At 46.8% G+C, this 21836-nt stretch overlaps 1 protein-coding gene across 1 annotated transcript in view; it reads left to right on the forward strand.

Annotated features, from left to right (window-relative positions):
• Positions 1 to 585: 585 nt before the first annotated feature.
• Positions 586 to 21836, forward strand: part of LOC144721284 (monocyte to macrophage differentiation factor 2-like) — a 28323-nt gene continuing 7072 nt past the window's right edge. The window contains exons 1-2 of the mRNA XM_078598784.1: positions 586 to 899; positions 12074 to 12155. Coding sequence (XP_078454910.1) covers positions 838 to 899; positions 12074 to 12155 — 144 coding nt within the window. The 5' untranslated portion in view covers positions 586 to 837. The remainder of the gene's footprint in view (positions 900 to 12073; positions 12156 to 21836) is intronic.

Here is a 21836-nt window from a genome sequence, read left to right on the forward strand (position 1 = left end):
GGGTGAGTGAGTGAGCGGGTGGGTGAGTGAGTGAGCGGGTGAGCGGGTGGGTGAGTGGATGGGTGAGTGAGTGGGTGAGTGAGCGGGTGAGCGAATGGGTGGGTGAGTGGGTGAGCGGATGAGTGGGTGGGTGAGCGAGTGAGTGGGTGAGCGGGTGAGCGAGTGGGTAAGTGAGTGAGCGGGTGTGTGAGTGGGTGAGCGAGTGAGTGGGTGAGCGGATGAGTGATCCGAGTGCGCACGCGTGGGATGAATAATGTGCACCTAGCTTGGCACAAGCGCCGCGGTGACGTCAACGCCATTGATCGGTGAGCGGCGTTTTGTTGTTCTGGGTGAATGTGCGGGGGGGGGAGGTCTGCGTGGCTGTGCATTGGCGAGCGCGGATAGATTATTGTGCGTGGGCTACTAATGGGAGCGCGTGGCGAGTGTGTGGGTGTGAGCGTGCCTCCCTGTGGCCATCCGCACTTCGCCATCTCTCCGCTCTGTGGCAACAGAGACGGCGTGTGCGCGCTGGAGAGATAAGAGGGGGCGGGAGAGAGAGGGCAAGGGGTAGGAGGGGGAGAGAGAGAGGGAGAGGCAGAAGGGAACGAGAGACGGAGGAGGAGAGAGGAGCAGGGGAGGAAGAGAGAGACGGAGAGAGAGGGAGAGGGACAAGACATCTCCTCCCTGTTTCTCCACTCTCCCTCCCACGCAGCCAGCGTGTCCACATTGTATCCACCACAATCCACCTCCATATTTCCCTCCTCATTCATTCAGACACCCACATCATCCTCGTCATTCTGCTGTGTGTGTCCCCCCACACACCACCCCCCCCCCCCCCGGGCCGTTCGCGACACAACGATGAAGACCCACGCTGGCTGCATGTGCGGGCGACGAGGCGAGACCAGGAGCCACATCGCCAGGTGGGAGACGAGGCGATGCCGGGTGTCGCGTGTGTCGTGTGTGATGCCTTCCATGGTCGCTCCACGACCTCGTTCAAGTCGTTCTCTCGCTGTGCCAGCAGGGAGCGAATCCACGGGTGCGTCTGGCGTATGGGATAGTCACGCGTGCACTGTATGTGACCGTGTATATCGTGTGCGCACATGCAAATACACACACACGTGTTTGTGTGTGTGCGTTTTGTGCGGGGAGCGGTGGCGCAGCGGTTAGCGCGCTGCGCTACGAACCTGGCGATCCGAGTTCGATTCCCGCTCACGGCCAACGCCGGTGACGATTATTTGCACCAGTCCCTTGACTCCCTAGATCGACTCGGCGTCGAATGAGTACCTGTAGCGCTGTATAAACATCGCCACTAGGGAGACAAAGGCGGCCGGGCATGGTGCTGACCATCCACTCCCTCGTGCGCCGTGCCGGCCTTCATCGGCGCTCGCTTACAGCACTTGCCCCAACAGTCTATTAAGGCTACAAGGGGAATCTTTGTGTGGGGAGCGGTGGCGCAGTGGTTAGCGCAATCTATTACGAACGTGGTTAACCTGAGTTTAATTCCTGGCCACGGCTAATCTCAGTGGCGAGTGGTATCTGAATGTACCGGTCCTGGGATTCCCCTAGGTCGATCAAGGCTTTTTGAGTACCTGGTGTGGTGTGTACTCGTCAGCACTGGAGATACAAAGAGGGTCGGGCGTGGTGCTGGCCACCCACCCGCTCGCGTGCTCGCTAACAGCACTTGCCCCAACACTCGGTTAAGTCTATGGCGGGGATATGATAATCTAGTGTGTATATGCATACGCGTTTGTGCACATACTGGATATGTTACATTTGATACGTTGCTTTAAATATATGCAAATGAGCACACCGTTCACTCCGTCTTCCATCACGACCTATTTTACGTGGACGAACTTCAGTGACGTAATTCTGATTCTTTTCTGTAAGGGCGGGAAAGGTAACATTTGGTTACGAGTGGAATCGATTCTTAGAACTAGCGAAATTCACAAACTAAACTCTTTCAAATTGGTCACCAAGGAAATACAGCGGTAGAGTTTGATTGGTGTCACATATAGGACAGGTTCAGACTAAATCTCTTGCCTATATCCAGACAATAAATATATACGAACTCTGTCGTAAGTCGAGGCATTCTTAAGTGAAGCAACTGCGTGCTCTGGTTGATTAGAGTCGTGTGTTTTGCCCATTATTGAAGCTTCAAACTGGCGTCGGAAATAACTGCGTTTGGATCGAGTCCTCAACATACAGAAACGAGTATTTCTTAAATAATTTAACCTACAGCACATTATTATACGTTAAAGTATGTGTGTTTAGGAGCGATATTGTTTGTTCTTGCAATGACCCTATATACTGCGACCTAAAGTTTAATTAGCTGGACAGGAGGCGCCATTGCTTTATACCAGGCCCGTGTTTCCACCAATGTCTACTCAGCCTTAAATGAGTACATTCCTTGAAGACACCAGTGTGTTGTCAGCCGCATCAGAAAATCATCAGGCTGATGAGAACATCTCCTTTATGAGTGGAACTTTAACGACAAGCCACAGCAGAGCGATTGTGGCCATGCGACCCGAACTATGGACCATACATTTAGTAAACAACTCAAGTCTGCACTTCTTCAATGGAGGTGGAATAGCAAAAACTACACGAACTCTCTCTCTCTCTCTTGAAGCCCTCTCCCAATGGATAGCAGCAGACCTCGACATTGACACCGAGCTCCCCAACATATTGTTGCCACCATACACAAGAGTAGAATAGAACGAGTACTTTGGAGTCCTGGTGAGCATCAATGAGCGTTTGGGAGATAAGGCTCATTGTGAGTCTGAACTTTAATAGGAGCTCGTTCTTAACAGGTGTCCTGCCCCCAGTCGATAAGGCTACACGGCGGATATGTGTAGCTGTGTGTGGAGGAGGCTCGTGAATGACGTTACTGGGCAGTTGGAGACAGTCACTTTCCAACAATAACTGAGGGCAGAGGAGCACCGGGTGGATAAAACACAGCAAGTTGGCACAGTATGGGGTACAGCTGGTGCAACTGCTAGTCATCTCCGTCAGCCAAACCATGGCACCTGGGTCTGTCCCGTGACCTGTTAGCGAGCCTTCGACACTTCACGTGGGCTCTAAGTGCACCTGGCCTGGCACAGGCGCCGTGGTGACATTGCCGTCACCTCGTGGCGAATGGCGGGTATTCGTGTTCTATAGTGTCCACCAGATTCCAGGTTGGAGCTGGGTCGTAACCGCTCTGCTAATCCACAGGGGGTGCGCACACTGTGGATTACGGCACTGTGCCGTGCAGTCATCCAGGGCGCTCCAATCCAGTCGTATGGATTGTCTCTCTTTACTTACTAAGCGTATTTAATTGCAACCTCGAGTTTCTGTTTCCCTAAACTTATAATTAAAATAAATTAAGTAAACGAAAACTAGCATGACCCACATTTTGTGTGCTCGCTAACTACACACAAACATCTATGCAGGATAAAGGAATCTCACTTGAATAATATATCTCCACCTAGATTTTATCTTCAAAACTATTTGCACTATCACTAGGTCCTTTCTCACAACGTGGTGTTACTATCACAGTATGAAGAAGCCAGTCATGTTTTACGAACATTTTGTTTGTGTTTCTGTGTGTGTGTTTGCCTTTTTGTATTTGTGACTGTGGGTGCATATTTTTTTGTTTGTTTATGTGTATGTACCCATAATACCATCAATAGGTCAAGGCTTTGGGCTATTCTTTATACTTTCAGGGTCCCTGACCCTCTGCCTACAACTATTAAGGACCTTCATGATGGTGGGCAGTCCTGAATAATCCTGCGTGGCTGGGAGTCAGAGCTGTTTCCTGTTCACCTTGAGGTGCAACAGGAATGTCATCTGGCCCCTACACTAGTTAACATGTTTTTGTTTCCACATTGTTCAAGAAACTTTCCATGGCTGCACTGGAGCAGCCCATCTGGCACAGGTAGGAACAACAGGTTCCACACTGCCCACCAAGGATTATTTGTCTGTCTGTCGTGCACGAATGCGCTGTCCAACCAAGTTCCTACCTGCCCACTCCAAAGGAACGTGTTGGGGAGCTGATCAATGCCTCGGTGTGGTCAAGGGATGGCTCCCTATTGCTCAAACATGTTATCTATGCTGATGATCTGGTAATTGCTGTTCACTCTGAGAAGGAGTTGGAAGTTATGGGCAAAGCACCTACCTGGGTATTTTATGTCATGATGGGGCATTTGTGGAAATCGTGGAGGAGTTTCCATACTTGGACAATGTGCTTATGCTATATCCAATCTATCAGCTTCATACAAAGTTCTGGGTCTTCTCACCCATGATTATGCATTATCTTCTCGATGCTTGTGAAACATTAACCCCTTCAAATGAATATCCGCACCAGTTTAAAACATTCAGACTGGCCTGTCTGCAATCCATTCTGGATTTCACCAGACTGGAGTGTGTGAGGAACTCGCAGAACCTTGACATATCTGGACACAGTCCAATCAGTGAGCGCCTCAGGCAACGCGAGTCTGCTTTGGGTCGGTCATGTAGCTCGCATATCCAACCACACCGCATGCCCAAGCAGCTTCAGTTTGGCTGGATAGAGGGGGCTAAAACATGGGGAGAAGATGGGCTTATGTGGTACAGAAGGATGTGGAGCTGATTGGATTTGTTGAGATCACCTTCTGTTGAGGAGGCTTGTAAAAAAAACGCTACTGTGCAATTGGAGGCAGTTGCCCTCCAACAACAGCAATGCTCACAAGTGGAGCACGAGGCGTCTAAAATACAGCAAGTTGGTACTGTAGGCAGCACATAACACCTGGGTGTGTCCCGTGACATCCTGCCAGCGAACCTTCGACACTTCACGTGGCCCTCTGCATTTAGCTTCGCACAAACGTCCTGGTGAAGTCATCGGCATTCATCAAAACTGATGCAGGGCTTCCCCTTTTATCAATTCCCCTTGATCACCATTGGGGAGATAAAGGCGGCCGGGCGTGATTCTGGCTTGCTAAGCTGCTCGCTAATGTCACAAAAGTGTATGCGGGGCTGTACGTGGGAGGATCTGTCAAATATTTTGTCTCTGAGCATGTGAGTGTGTAAGGTTGCTGATGACAACATGATTTTAATCATGCAGCTGGTTCAGCCTGTTGATTTAAGCTGCTCAAATGCCTGTTTGCTGAGCAATAGCAGTGCTTGAAGAAGAAAAAAACCCGGCACAAAACCACGCGACACACGCCAACGGATCACGTTACCACCGATCGTGTCGGTCGTCTCTGTGTTTCTGCTCAGCCGTTCCCATTGTACGGCGCGTGTCTATCAGCCTGCGCTGTCGCCTCCGCTCACGACCGACGGTGTCACCATTCACTGCCACCCACCCCACATCTCCCAAGGCGCCACTCGGGGCAGCGTTGCAAGTTCGAACGTTTGGTCCCTTTTTTTAACACGCTTTTATTTAACTCTGTCTGTTGTTGTTGTTGTTGTCGTATCCTCAAATATTGTAACTCAATTTTAACCCACTTCCCAATGTGGTGTCGACTGCAAACTTGGTATACTTATGTCATTCTGATGACAATACTATATTCTATCATTAAAATAAAAAAAATATTTTTAAACCATGTTTTTTTATGTCTTATGTTTCGGCTTGGGTCTAATTGTCCACGCTCAACTGACGTTGGCTGTAATTGACCACGCACGGTCCCTTACGTTATGGCAAGCCTCAGGGCCACTTCCTGGAGTCGTGGAGTTCTGCCATTACTCGTACGGTACATTTCATTAAAGCGTGTTTAAAAAAAAAGTATTTTTAAATATTATTTATTTTGTCTCCATTGCGGTGAAAGTGGCGGCCTTATAGTGGCAGGTCACGAGATTCCATTATACGTTGCGTGCAGTGAAACGTGAATGTAAAATGATTGATTCTCATGCGGATTGATGTAAACGGTATGAGCGTAACAATGGCTGCGTTAAGGATTCTAATCTGTGTTACTTCTTTGTCGGGCATTGCATATTCAAAAACTGAGTTTTTAATTCACACATGCTCACGGTGTCTCCCTGTTCAAACGAGCTCATCGGGTGTTGCTCAACACCGTTGACAGAGTGGAGATTCCACATTTACATGGTGGGGGTCAGTGTATCGATAACATGGTTGTTGTTGGTTTTCCACAAAGTAGTACTTTTTTATCGACCCCCAAATGCATGATGAGTTCAGTCGAAATCGCATCCATTGTGGCTGTGAGTCACTATTCATAGTCACAGCGCAACTCGCTGTTGACTTGGCAATGTCATACTGTGCTCAAATTAGTGTTTGGTGGCTTAGAATTCCAAATTTTTATGCCAAGGGTAATGTAGATCCATGCGCGGACTGAGCAGGTAACATGAATAAATAAATCACAGTTCAGAAACTTACTTGCTGTACTTCCATCTACTGGCCACACCCCACCTCTCATCACTGCAGTACAGGGATAGGATGTCGAATGTGATGCATTCTGTTTAACAAAGTGAATGTGTTCATTGGCAAACATAACCCATAGCATTCTGTTGATTTACGATTTTTTCGACCGGGCTATAAAAGTGTCTGAAATACACACACTGGGATAATCACATTCGTCCAATCCATTTGCCGCTGACATCTCGGTAAAACAGTCTGCACCGGGGAGTGACTTGGCGGCAAAAATCAATGCCTCTGAGTTGTGTGGCTGTGCATGAAATATACAACGGCAGTCTCTTCCGAGTCCGAAATCACTGGACTTGGGAACAATAACTGCACAGGATGCTCCGGTCGCAGCACCGAGCGAGTCCACGGTTCGATTCCCACCAGAAGCCACGTCATGCAAACAAACTGGCGTCATGTTGTTTAACAATGTGTTTATGTGTTCGGGAAAACGCGCTCATGCCAATTACCTAATGCCTACTATAATCACCCAGGGATGTCCTTAACGCTCCTGACGTCAATCCACATCGAACAGCCCCCCTCATTAATAATCATGAGCAGGTGACGTCACTCCACATGGGGGGTCGAGGCGCCTCCTCCCCCCTCCTCGGCGTCAACTCACAACCCTCACTACAAAGGCAGAACCCTCACGTTACGTGCTCTCCGTAACGCGATGAACAAGAGATTATAACCTGAAACTTGCTTGAAAGTTTCAGATTTAATGCAAAGCACCCGTCCTTGGACGGGCAAAAGGCTCGTCACCCCAGATAAGGCCTGATCTCATTGGATGTCAGATGGGTTGAACCTCTTTAGTAATTGGGAGATTGCCTGGGATCACCAGGCGACGCAGGCTTGGGTGGCAAGGTGGTTAGCAGATGGTGGGCACAGCAATGGATTATTACATTTATATGTATGGCGCTTTGAATGTATGTGTGTTGAACTTCTTTCGCACCGTACGTAGCTACCCGTGCTAATCGGAGGTGCGGCTTGGTATCCCGTTTGCATGTGCGGCGTTCCCTTCACCGAGTGTGGCTTTCGTTTCCAAAGGGCGTCACCATAATTGCAGCCTGATTTAAAGTGGCTGCTTAAAGACATTGTGATGTCATAATGCATGTGAGTAAGCCATCGGAATGCCGACCATGTCTAACACCAGTGGTGAGTGGTGTCTGAGCTGGCACAGTGCCTCCTCTTTATCAACCCGCACTGACCGGCACGGTGAAGTAGAGTTCAATAACACCATGACTGACATTTAGGAGTGAACATTGGAGTGAATTCACAAGTTGTGTCAAATATAAAAACTGTCCGTACCGTCTTCGAATGGAACCAAATCTTAGGATGAAACAATTGCAATTGATACCTATGTTTCCTGGAGCCACTGTTAAACAACTATTCGCTCACGAATCAACACATAGTTCTGATAAAAGCGAGTGCACCATTTGGTTTTGAAAGGGATTCGCTATTTTTCACTGCAACAGTGCGTTTGTTTCACCGAGCTCGCCGTTTTTCACCGCACCGTTGACACGCAACCCCCCCCCCCGCTCATCATTTCAGCTTATCTGGCCGGGGAAATTTGACAGCAGCTGCCACCATTCACAATTGTGCGTAAGCGGCATCTAGGGTTACCTGGGAACGATACCTCTCTCCGACTTTCTCTCGTCGCCAAATAAACGAAAACCGAACGTTATGAATCATACAACTCACCATGAATGTGCATGAGCCCGGTTTGCAAAGGGATACCCTCCCCCACCCCTTTTCCCTTCGCGTCCTCAACGACTCCCCTCGCCCCCACAGCCACCGAGCTGAGAATATATACTGGACTGTGCTGACGAGTCCTAACTCGGATGAAACCGGTGCCACAGCTGTCTATCACTGCACCGCTGCTGGTGTCAGTCGGATACATTTGCTCGGTCGGTCACACGTGCTCAAATTTATGTCGATGGTGATTGAATGCCAGAGGACCACTCGATGCACTTATTCAGGAAATGCGGATGGGGTTTTGCTATTCACACGTTTCCGTGTCTCATTGGAACCTGTACTGGTGGAGACGTTTTTTTTCAATGGAAATAAAAGGCATCGCCTCATCCAATGTAATTCTACAGACGTAATCCAAGATTCCACTGGAGACTTTGCTCAACTTCACAGTATCTGTGACGACACCGTAGCCTTACTAATCGCCATCACGAATGAACAGCAAACCTGGAAATCGATGCACAAATTGTCGTGGCAATTGAGAGCACGTGACCTCGAGCTGACTGTGCAATGGCCAAACCCTTCTTCCATCCTGCACATGCTCAAGACACGTTGCAATCCACTCTTCATGATCGCGTCGACAATGCAAATCTGTCTTCTTGGTTCTTTCGGTAAAGTCACGTAGAAGGGAAATAATAAAATAATAAAAATAAAACATAATAAAAGAATATATTATTTAGTCACGTAGAAGGGAAATAATAACATAATAAAAATAAAGCATAATAAAATAATATATAATAGCATAATAAAATAATATATTATTTTAAATAATATATTATTTTATTATGTTTTATTTTTATTATTTTATTATTTCCCTTCTACGTGACTTTACCGAAGGAACCAAGAAGATGAATCCCTGCAGTCACGAAAGCTTTAAATCGAAATTTAATGCAAATCTGCCCCGCTTGATTGTTGGACTTCTAAGTTGCCTCCCCAACCCTGCCGTCCAATTATTGGCATTCTCCGCAATATACCTGCACTTGGAAACCAACAATAACCTATGTATTATATTATTGGTTCTTTCGGTAGAGTCACGTAGAAGGGAAATAATAAAATAATGAAAATTAAACAATAAAATGGGAAAAAAGTGGCGTTTTTTTCAAATTTTCTTGCTGTGGTTTTCACACCTGGTGACGATTGCTTGTGTTGCAATCGAAACGTGGTGATAATTGTATTGTTTTATTTTTATTATTTTAATATTTCCCTTCTACGTGACTTTACCGAAAGAACCAAAAATATGAATCCCTGCAGTCACGAAAGCTTTAAATCGAAACGTATTTCTTTTTTAAAGCACCTTTCATATTGAAGTATCTCTCAAAGCGCTGTAAATAAAAAATGAAACTACACTCGTAAGTTTTGGTTGCTCTCTTTAAAATCCAGCTGGCAGTTCATGAATAGAAGAGACTCGATGTGTGTAGGGGACAGATGGGCACTGCACTTGAATTAATCTGGAGCATTAATATTTAAAGAGGCGTGTCTATTCAGGAAAGTGCAGACTAATAGCAATTGTCCCTGATGCCCTCCCCTCTCCCCCATCACTATGCATGAGTTTTCTCCGCGTGCTCCGGTTTCCTCCGAAACACGAATACATTGGCTGAAAACATCTTAATATGTACACGGCCGTAAAGCTTGGGCAATTGTTGGCAGGGTCGGCTCACCGCCCGGCTGCTGCCTTCCCCGCTTGTCAGCGGTTCCTCAGCGGTTGCGAAATTCAATTTGCATGAAAGACGACGCTATAAATATATAACTGAACGTTTTTATTTCTATTCATGTTTTGTGGGAGGGTGGTGGGAGGCTGCAAGAGGAATTTGAACTGCGCACAGCTGGAACGTGAACAATCCACGGGTCGCTCGCGACTCGCCATCAATTATGCAGAGCACGACGTCTATCCCAGGGCAATGGCGAAGCACCAGTTCGAGCAACGGGGCTGGCCGTGTGAAAAACGGCGTGGCTATTTAACGAGCGGCAGAGATGCCCCGGTCGAAATTGCACGAGCTTACGAGGGGTGGGTTGACTTTGCGCAGCATCATCATCGTCACCGTCATTATTTATGGGTATTATCACCTTTATTATCGACATCACTATCGTTATCGTCGTCATTATCAAATGGATGATTTTTGGAATCGAGCCAGCGTAATTATCATCATCATCATCATCCAGCTGATCACCACTATCATCGTCCTAAAATATTATTTTATAATTATTATCATCATCACCAAAGGCAAAGATCCCCCGTATAGCCTGAACAGACTGTAGAAGCAAGTGCTGTTTGCGAGCACCTATGAAGGCCAGAACGGTACACGAGGGGGTGGGTGGCCAGCACCACGCCCGACCGCTTTTGTCTCCCCAGTGGCGATGTTTACACATCGCACCAGGTACTCATTTGAGGCTGAGTCCATCTAGGGGAGGCCCAGGATCGGTTAAAATAATTGTCACTGGTGTTGGCCGTGAGCAGGAATCGAAGCCGGGTTGACGGGTTCATAGTGCAGCGTGCTAACCGCTACACCACCGCTCATCATCACCACCACCACCAACATAAGCATCAACAATCTGCATAATCAACAATCCTTAGCATTATCATCTTCGCCTTGGTCACCATTTTCACCATCATCACCAAAACCTTTATTGTCTATCTGATACCAATAACACTAGCCCCACTTTGTTGAAAGTCAGCATTGTTCTAATGGATAGACTGCTTTCTACCATAGGACTGTGGAATTTCCACCCACATTCAGATTAGACCTGAATCATTCACACATGTTTATAGTGATTACATATGTACTTCTAAATTACAAGTGTAAATTATTATTAGTTTGGAGAAGTGTGATATGCTGTTGACAACATTCAATCTGGCATGAATAATGTATCAGCATTGACTGTCGCTGGCATTCTTTAGCGTTGCCTTGAGGGTTCTTCACGCGATTGTCCACAACACGCCAGCAGAGCAGTCGGTCGCCTGGGCGACCGGTGACCCGACTGAGACCCGTCAACTCACTACACCTGAGAACACCGTTTAATCACAGGTGGCGGAGACCTGGACATTGCCTGTTTACATGTTAGTTAAACAGTCACACTTTATTGGTTTAAATTTTCCATAACTTAATTGTAATTGTGCTGTGGTCAGTCTAAAACTAATCTGCCCGAGCTGACTCACGCTACAGGGAATGCATTAGGAAACCTTGATTTATATTCGTGCGGTGTTTGTTTTTATTTTCCTGTAACACAGTTGCTTTTGGCTGAGATTTCTATTTGCTTCATCTCTGTATTTATTTTACTTATTTTGCTTTTGGAATTTCGTTGATCAAGGTCACTCTTGAAAATCCTCACCGCTTGAGTCCTGCATGTATCAAACTAGATTAGAAGCTTTCGTGACTGCAATAAGTACGCTTTGGTTCTTTCGTTAAAGTCGCGTAGAAAATAAAATCTAATAATAATAGAATACGACGTTTCGGTTGCAACACAAGCAACCATCATCAAGTAAAGTGAATGATAAAACACAGACACGGAAACAGCATAGGCAGACACACATGCAGAGAGAGACGCACACAAAGACACACCTTGGTGTGTGTCTCGCTCTGTGTCTTTGTGTGTGTCTCTCTCTGCATGTGTGTCTGCCTATGCTGTTCCTGTATGTATGTACGTTGAACTTCTTTTGCACCATACGTTGCCAACCGTGATAACAAAACAAAATTAACTTGACACTTGAAGCCAGGATCTCAGTGGTTTGACTCAGTATGTCTGAAATGGGCCATTATGAACCCTCCGAGGCATCCAGCCATGTCTGCTGAATCAATCGGCATCCAGTCATATAATTTGCTTGTTTATTGAAATGGCAAAAAATCCTAACGCAGGACCCTCATGAAAATGTTTTGAGACTTGGTGAGGCTTTCCGGGGTAAATACATGGTATTACTTGTATGAATATTACTGACACTGTTATCCTTAACTTGCGCGTCTGTGCTCATTCTCCTGCCAGGTTCATGAACAGGCGAGCCCCTGCGAAAGAGCGGTACCGGCCAACAGATTACGAGCATGCAGCGAACTGCGTGACACATGCCGTACGTATGGAGCTGTGGACACAACGCGGCCTCACTGCCCAGCAACTGACGAAATGTCTCGTGTCCAGTGTTAACATCCATTTTGAAAGTGAACTCCGCATTGAAAAATAATTGCTTTTGACCTGGGGCAATGACGAAGCGAGTAGACCCACAGCCGCGATGTTCAACCCACGTCGGTCACCTGAGTGATTCGAGTGCTCTAGGTACTACGCCACTCAGCCAGACATAACATCCGCACTCACAAACCACGAGTCTCGACACTCTGTTTCGGGAGGGTCCCGCTACTGGGATCTGTGGCCAATTCCATGAATGAACGACGGTTTGTTGTATACGCAGGCTCACCCGTTTACAGTTACCCGCTAAAATAACGAGGAGCTAAAGTGATAACGGCTTTGTGATTCAAAAGCCTCCCACACGTCTCGCACCAATCGCAAACAGCTCGTTAAATGCTTGGAACGCTCCCCTGATAACAATTTGTCCAGCACAGCCTGCGCAAGTCCTGTGTGTGCACTCACCTGTCGAGAAGCTGTCACGAGGTTCATCAGAAACCAGTGGGGTGTCTATGGATCGTCCTGTTAAACAACCTTGGCGAGCGCCGCGGTTAGAGTGCTCGACTCACCATCGGTAGTCTACGGGGTTCAAATCACGGCCGTAGGTCGACTCGATCCATCGTGTCGACGGGGTGGATGAAACGCAAGACAAGGCCGCCCTGCGCTGGTGGTCCACCCGGGGTCGATAGAGAAAACTGGCCCGCTGCCGCAGCAACGTGAAATTTGAACCACTGGCTAAAGGTTGCCGATACTGATGCGTTCCGGTGCACTGCCCCTTTTGAGCAGAAGGTCGCTTCTACGAGGTTGACCCCCAGTATTGTCGTTTTGCTTCGGCGAGCAAGGATTAATTTCCCACCCAAAACCCACGAGCCACAACGGATGTTCTGTTCGCTCAGTGCTGCCAATTGAGTGCATCGAGTGCACAGCTTGAATGGCCAGCCGTGAAGATTTCTTTGTGTACACAATTTGTGCGACAGTGCCCATAGTAGGCTAACTTTTATCCCTCTCTGCTCCAGTATTCGCTGATTTTTTTTTACATTTGTTTAAATTTCATTTTACCAGGTAAAGCTCACTGAGCTATACAGAGACTCCACTACTTACAAACGAGTTAGGTTCCAGAGTTCTGCTCGTACGTCGATTTGGTCGTCAATCCAACTTTACTCCTGTCGATTTCAAACATGTTGTATGGCATGTACACAAACCACGGGGAATGGCTTTAACAGTTGTATAATCTCCTGTAGATGCCACTGGTTCTTCATGTTCTGCAGATGTAGATTCCACTGGTTATTTATGTTCTGCAGATGTAGATGCCACTGGTTCTTCATGTGGCATCTACATGACATACGGACAGGTTTGTTCGTATCTCTGAAAGTTCTTAAGTCGACTGTTCGTGAGTAGAAGAGTCTCTATATAGCTGTTTTTAAAAAGCGTCCTGGCCGAGCTCAATAAAGTTGCTTATCATTTGGAAATATATAGCAACCGAACGCTCTAAACGCACGTTGATTCTAAATGTGGAGGGAAAACCTGGAGGACCCAGAGAAAAATCCACGCGACCACGGGGAGAACATGCAAACTCCAAGTATACAGGCCTCGGAGTCAGAATCGAACCCACGACTTCCTGTACACCAGGCAAGGTAGTTAACATATCGTCACCCGGGCACGCTATTTGGGTCACCCAGCACACAGACAGCACCCCCTACATGCACGCACATCTGAAATGAGTGGTGAGGAAATCACAACCAGTCATGAGTTTCACAGATAGTTTTATTCCTACCCATGACATATAGACATTCATTACAAATTGATTGAGTGACTCAAGCAGATGTTAACACGAAACATAAAATAATCCTGAGTCTTGTTGTGGAGAATTGAAACAACAAAATAGCTAAGCAGACAATTCACTCCCCGTCCCATACCTCTCCCCCCCGCCGCGTGAAGAATAACATTATCTTGTTACACGTCTCATCAGCCACACCGCATCCTGGGGAGTGCATCATGTCAGGGGCATTGGTTCAATGGAAGCGAACTCTGAACCGGTTTTGACATCCGCTGTCAAAACAGACTTGCTTGAACCACTTCCCATGAGCTTCCAGATTGCTTATTACATGGACACGCAGCAGCTCAATGGCATTGGTGCAGGCGAGTCGAGATTGTAGTCGTGTTCTGAAGTGGATAGAAATTTAAATCTTCTTCAAACTATGAAAAAAAAAAATCGTACCCCCTATGTTTTTTTTTATTTGTGCCCCATCAAAACAAATACAGGCCACAGGTTGATTGGTTTCACTCAAAGGGCAGGCTCAGACGAAAGTTCTGTAATAGCTTCAAGTCGTGTGGTGGGCACAGACGTGTATACGATCCCCATCGCCGGTGAACAAGCGTAACTTGTCTCCGACGGACACGAAAAGCCAATAGAAAGTGGGCAAATCAAGTCGGGTGACGAGCACGTCTGGCGATTGCGCTATTCCCACTAGGCTATCGCTCGCAGAGACCCCCACGCCTTACAGACACTTGTTTGCGCAAGAGCGCAGAAGCGCGGTCACCACATCTACGCCTCTATATGAGGAACGAAACGGATGGACTTCTCCACAAATCTGGCTGTCGCCTGATGAAGCTAGTTGTAATTACTGGCGAAACGTCGTACTCAGATTGTAAATGTAGTGGCTTGGCTCTCCAACACACCGGTGTGCTGTGCTAGTGACGAATTGGCCACGTTCTGTTTACGTGACAACCCTTACTAGTTGACTGTGTCGGGTGGTGGCGGGTTTAACGCCACATATATTTACATGATCTAACCCAAAAGAACCTCTACTATGGATGATGTTGATCACGACAGCCTGCCATGTGCTAAACTCACTTGTAGCCTGCCGGCAGGGGGTGGGTGGTGGGTTGGAGGCGATGTTACGATGTGGTTTAACCATAGCAAGTACATATTTAGGGCGATGTTTCGAAGTCTGGCAAATTAGGGGACCTCGCCACCGGCATCCTCCTCCGGGCCTCCTCGTCTGCGAACGACGCCGCGGGATCTCTGACGTCCACCGTGAAGCAGACGGTCCGCGTATTGGCTGGCGGACACATCCGCAACGTTAACCAGGGCGGCCGCTTGCCTCTTAAACCGCATACCTCTGCAACAAACGACAAAGACGCTACCACACGACCTTTTTTTACATGATATGTGTGTAAAGAGGTTGATCCGTATCTGTATACCATTTATACAGCGTGGAGAGAGGATCTGCGGTTGGCTACGTATGGCGCGACAGAGGTTCAACGTACATACCGTTCGTATATTTTAAAGAAAATCGACATCGCTTTTTTGCTCTAGCCACTTTAGAAGTGGTGCGTTCCGCGTTCTGCGAGCGAGTAAGTGAGAGAGTGGCGATTGGCAGACACGAGGAGGAGATTTGTGCTCTGTGACTGCCGCCGTTGTTTTCCGTGCGCATTAATTCAGCCGTTTGTGTGTGGTGGACAAAGGAGGCGGGGGGGAGGGCAGGAGAGAGAATTCTTTTACGGGAAAAAGGGGGGCGGCGGGGGGGGCGACGTGATGGGAAAGCGGTGGCCTCGGCAAACTCTGGCTTCAAAAGCCATCGCCCACCCAGCTCCCACCACCGCCAGCAAACGCATTGAGCAAAGTTGATGACTGTGCTCAGCCCAGCGGTGGTCAATAGATCCTGAACAATACGCGTACAGTCCGTCCTTTGGCTATTCCAAATGTGCGTGCGTCTGTGTGTGTGTGTGTGCGTGCATGTGTTTGCGTGTTTTGTGTGTGTGTGTTCATGTATGCATGCGCTGCACTACGGACTTGGCTGCTTGAGTTCGATTCCCGCTTACGGCCAATAGCGGTAACAATGACTGAACCGCTCCTGGGCCTACCCCTAGGTCTACTCAGCCTAAAATGAGTATCTGGTGCAGTGTGCAAACATCGGGCGTGTTTCTGGCCACACCAACCCCCATGTGTGCCATGCCATCATTCATAGGTGCCCACTAACAGCACTTGCCCCAACAGTCTGTTAAGGCTATACATGTGATCTCTGTCTTTGTTTTGTACATGTGTGTGTCCTCAGATGAACATCTGTTTGGCTAATTTAGGACAAAAAGATTAGCTAGAGTCATTAGCCCGAGTGGATGGCTACCCAGCTGACAATTAAAGGCACTATTGAACAACAATATATAAATACACATGACATTGAAGACACTATGAACATGTTTAAAGATTCACTCAACTACACAATAAATCACCAAACCTTCCATTCACCTACCCACTCAACCACTCACTCATCCAACTCTCCACTTACCCACCCATTCACATGCACAAATACGCACGCACACGCTCACACGCACACGTACGTACCTATGCATATGTGCGTGTATCAATATACAAAGACGAAGACACACCACGATCACTTATGAATCCAGGATGGCACAAGAGGGCGTGATGCTCAATGAGAATATTATGTAAAGGCATTTTACAAGCACCAAGTAGACCATGCCCGCAGCCGAGAACTCAGCCAAACCGGTTTTGTCGCTCCTGACAAAGGGTTTGCGGTTACACCGCAAGTATGCGCACTGACATTTCGTTTCGTGACCAGACTCGCACTTGTCTCAGAGAGTGATGCCACCTCTGAGACACAAACCACCGGGACAGCATGTGAAGTTGAAGAATAATATCTCGCAATACCGGAGGAGGGGAGAACTGCATGTGAATTCATTGTCTTCAGCAATGTGGTGGTGGTGGTATTATTATTATGCAACTCACAAACACCGGGACTTTTAGTGTCCCCGGAAGACTTCACAGATTTCCCAGGAGAGCATCTGCCCCGACAAGAGGGATGATCCTGGTTAATCCAGGACAGGTGGAAAACCCTACTGCAAAAAAGATAAAGATCCCCCGTATAGCCTGCAACAGACTGTTGGGGCAAGTGCTGTTAGCGAGCACCTATGAAAGCCAGCATGGCACACGAGGGGGTGGGTGGCCAACACCACTCCTGGCCGCTTCTGTCTCCCTTGTGGCAATGTTTAACACGTAGCATTAGGTACTCAATTGAGGCTGAGTCGACCTAGGGGAGGCCCAGGACCGGTTCAGATAATCGTCACCGGTGTTGGCCGTGCGTAGGAATTCATAGCACGTCGCGCGAATCGCTACACTACCCCACCCCACCCTACCGCACACGTTTATCCATACAGACGCCTTTTGTTTAGGTTTCATTTCCCCACAGGTAAAACCCCAGCGGGCAACAATTGTGAATTTTTGATGGGGACCTGGTTACATAAACCTGGTTACAGCAGCAACAACAAAAGGACAAGAATAAAACAATCCCCCCCTAAAAAAACTGTACCACGGTCATGTTCCAAATGTCAAGGTCGTGCTGTTCTGGGTAATTGCTGTGAGCGATGCTCATTTAAAGTTGAATCCGACTTTGGGAAGGTTTGGGCACAGCGCCAGTGTTAGCCACGGTCGGCAAATTGAACTCGGCAAGTGAACCCAATTGAACTCTGGTTCCCGTCGAGCACTGCAAGAACCACGAGACTGCCGCTCGCCCCCGAGGAGCAATGCACGCACGGTTCTACACAGACGCAGAGATCCCCCTTCGCGCCTTATAGACCATCATTATGTATGTTGATTAAGTGAATAACCCAACCAATCAGGTATCCTTTGATTTTTTTTATGAATACATTAACCCCCCCCCACCCCATCGTCTTCGCACCCGATTGGCTCACGTGATGATGTCACGTTGATCTCTCTATTTAAGACCGAAACAAGAGGAGGCTTTCTCCACAAATGTGGCTGTCGCATGATGATGCTAGTTGTAATTACCGGCGAAACGTCGTACTCCAATTGTAAATGTTGTGGGTTTACTCTCCAACACAGCGGTGTGCTGAAGTAGTAACTAATTGGCATGTTTTGTTTAGGCGACAAACCTTACCAATTGGCTGTGTCGGGTAGTGGCGGGTTTAACGACACATTTATATTTACGCAATCTAATGCTTAAAAAACCTCTTATGGATAATGTTGGTCGTGAAAGCCTACTACTCCGTGTTCAACTTATAGACCACGTGGGCCAGCGATCAATTGTAGCCGGAGCTGTCCCAAGGCTGGCGCTGTGGCTGAAATGTTGCACGAGAAATTATGCCAAGATTCGGGCTTCAGCATTTGTACACACACATACTCTCCCATTTCTATTTTTTTTACAAACGATAAAGACAAAAATACCCTGGATATCCATAACAGACTGTTTGGGAAAGTCTTATGAGTGAGCACCTATGAAGGTGGGCAAAGTGTGGTTGGTGCAGAGCAGGGGTCCTCAAACTTTTTAAACAGGGGGCCAGTTCACTGTCCCTCAGACCGTTGGAGGGCCGGGCTATAGTTAAAAAAAACCTATGAACAAATTCCTATGCACACTGCATATATCTTATTTTGAAGTAAAGAAACAAAACGGGAACAAATACAATATTTAAAATGAAGAACAAGTAAAGTTAAATCAACAAACTTGCCAGTATTTCAATGGGAACTATGGGCCTGCTTTTGGCTAATGAGATGGTCAATGTCTGGTTCCATATTTGTCACTGCTAGTCGTAACAAGTAATGCAAGTGTGCATCCGTTAGTCTAGATCTGGTTGGAGATTTCAAATGTTTCATTCTGGAAAAAGTCTGTTCACAGACATAAGTGCTGCCAAAGATGGTTGCCATTTTGAGTGCATGGTTCCTGAGATGAGGATATGTCTCAGAGGAGAGAGATGCATAGAAATTATGAAGGCTGCTTGACTTGATTGCGTCTTTCAGAGAGTCACAATTCTGCAGTTCAGCCAGTTCCATTTGGTAAATTGTATCCACATTTTCAATGTCAATAGAAAATGGGTTACGGAAAAGCTGTATGTCCTGTTCATGGATATGAAGCTCTTTAAATCTAAATTGGAACTCCTTTTGCAATTTTTTCAGTGAATCCACACATGTTTTGTTTGGGAATGCAACCAATGGTTTTTCCGCTAACAAATTTTGAGTTGTGGGGAGATGGCAGAAGTTTTCCTCCTTCACTTGTTTGATGAGGAGGCCTAATTTTACTTCAAATGCTTTGACATGTGATTGCATATCACAGATGAGCTTCCCCTTTCCTTGAAGTTGCACATTGAAACTGTTGAGTAGATCTGTTACATCTGTCAGAAAGGCAAGGTGCCATTTCCATTCTGCATCATTGAGCTCTGGTACTTCTTTGTTTTTTGAAAGCAGAAAAGCTGTAATCGGTGGAAGTAAGTCATAGAAACGTTTCAAAACTCTCCCACGACTCAGTCAACGTACTTCTGTGTGGTACAGAACATCTTCATAGTCAACATTAAGCTCAGACAGAAATTCCTGAAATTGTCTGTGGTTTAGTGCATGAGCTCTAATGAATTTCGATTTAAAGCTTTCGTGACTGCAGGGATTCATCTTCTTGGTTCTCTCGGTAAAGTCACGTAGAAGGGAAGTAATAAAATAATAAAAATAAAACATAATAAAATAATTCTCACGACGTTTCGGCCACAACGCAAGCAGCCGTCCTCAGGTGAAAACCAGGTCTGTCGAGACGACAGTGTCTGAATGAAACAGCACACGAGCTTGGAGCATATATATATAAGCTGGGTTGGAAGGGGGGGGGAAGGGCACCTTGACAAAATAATTTGCATATCAAGAGGAATTTAGCATATTTATGGGAAATACAGGAATGTAATTAGTACTACATATGCCCGTGCATTATGCAGGATTAGCAGCATCAAAGGGAGGGGTAGCATTAATACTTCTTCCCTTTATTAATGCTACCCCTCCCTTTGATGCTCCTAATCCTGCATAATGCACGGGCATAATTAGTACTATTCACATACCTTCATTTCCCATATCCCCTCCCTTTGATGCTGCTAGTCCTGCATAATGCACAGGCATATGTAGTACTAATCACATTCCTACATTTCCCATATCCCCTCTCTTTGATGCTGCTAGTGCTGCATAATGCACGGGCATATGTAGTACTAATCACATTCCTGCATTTCCCATAAATATGCTAAATTCCTCTTGATATGCAAATTCCTTTGTCAAGGCGCCCAGCTTATATATATGCTCCAAGCTCGTGTGCTATTTCGTTCAGACGCTGTCGCGTCGACAGACCTGGTTTTCACCTGAGGACGGCTGCTTGCGTTGTGGCCGAAACGTCGTGAGAATTATTTTTATTATGTTTTATTTTTATTATTGTATTACTTCCCTTCTACGTAGCTCTAATGAAGTTAACACAAGATACCACAATTTTCATAACAGAGTCCCACTTCAGTGATTTACTGCACAGCGCTTGTTGGTGGATGAGGCAGTGTATGGCTATTGGATGAAAATGGTTATGTTTGTCCATCTCTTGGTTAATGCGAGCAATTACTCCTTTCTTAGACCCCACCATGCTAAGAGCACCATCAGTTGTCACACTGGCTAGTTTAGCCCAGTTCAGCTCCAAACCATTCACAGTTGGGCAAACCTTTTCATAAATATCCTCTCCTGTAGTTGTCCCTTTGATGCTTTGCAGTGCAGCAAGCTCTTCTGTGACTTCGAAATAGTAATTCGTCCCACGAATAAAAATTAGAAATTGTGCAGAATCACGAACATCATTGCTTTCGTCGAGTGCCAAGGAAAAATAGTAAAGTTTTTTTGTGGAGTTTTGCAAATGCTGATGCAATTGTCTCCCATTTCTTCAATCCTCCGTGTAATTGTAGGTCCTGAAAGACTCACTGTACTAAATAAATCGGCCTCCTCTGGACACATCTCTTTGGCAACAGAAAGAAGGCATTCTTTAACAAATTCTCCCTCCACGAATGGTCTGCCAGTGCACGCTATTAGCTTGGCAACTTGAAAACTTGCTCGCAGTGATGAAATATTTAGCTGCTTCTGCTTCACAAAAGTATTTTGCAGAGTTGTTAATGTATTTTTCAGTTTTAATATTTTATCTTTTCTCACTTCTCCGACCAAACAATCATATTTATCTTCATGTTGAGTTTCATAGTGTCGACGTAAATTGTATTCTTTGAACACAGACACTCTATTCTGGCATATCAGACACACAGCTCTTTCCTTGTACTGCATGAAAAAGTAATCATAAGTCCACTGTTCTTTGAATATCCTACACTCCAAGTCAATTTTTCTCTTTCTTGACTCCGCTTTTACCCCAGGCTCACACTGGTGCGGGTGCCATTAAAAAGTTAATTACACCTGCAGTTTTGTTCACAGCGCAGCCGGCCCCTCCCACATGCCCTGGCTTCCTCTGAGTCCTGGGAGGTGGGAGTAGTAGTCCGGCTGCGCAGTTCAGTTCCTCCTATCGCCTGAAGCTTGATTGTGGCCGGACTACAATTCCCATGATCCAGCGCTTCAGCCGGCCAGCCAATCGGCGGCGGCCGCCCCCTCTCCCTCTTCCACCAATGACCGTCCTTCTCATGTAGAAAAAAAGTAACAGACAGGCAGCGGCGGCAAAAACACCCGGCGGGCCGGATAAATGTTCTCGGCGGGCCGCATGTGGCCCGCGGGCCGTAGTTTGAGGACCCCTGGTGTAGAGTGTGCAGCCGGTGCAACTGCACCTGGGCAGTGAACAGGTGGGGAAGGGGATGGGGAGCTCATGAGACTGCTCGCAAGTCC

The sequence above is a fragment of the Lampetra planeri genome, chromosome 1, assembly GCF_965212315.1.
Source record: "Lampetra planeri chromosome 1, kcLamPlan1.2.h2, whole genome shotgun sequence".
Lineage (NCBI taxonomy): Eukaryota > Metazoa > Chordata > Hyperoartia > Petromyzontiformes > Petromyzontidae > Lampetra > Lampetra planeri.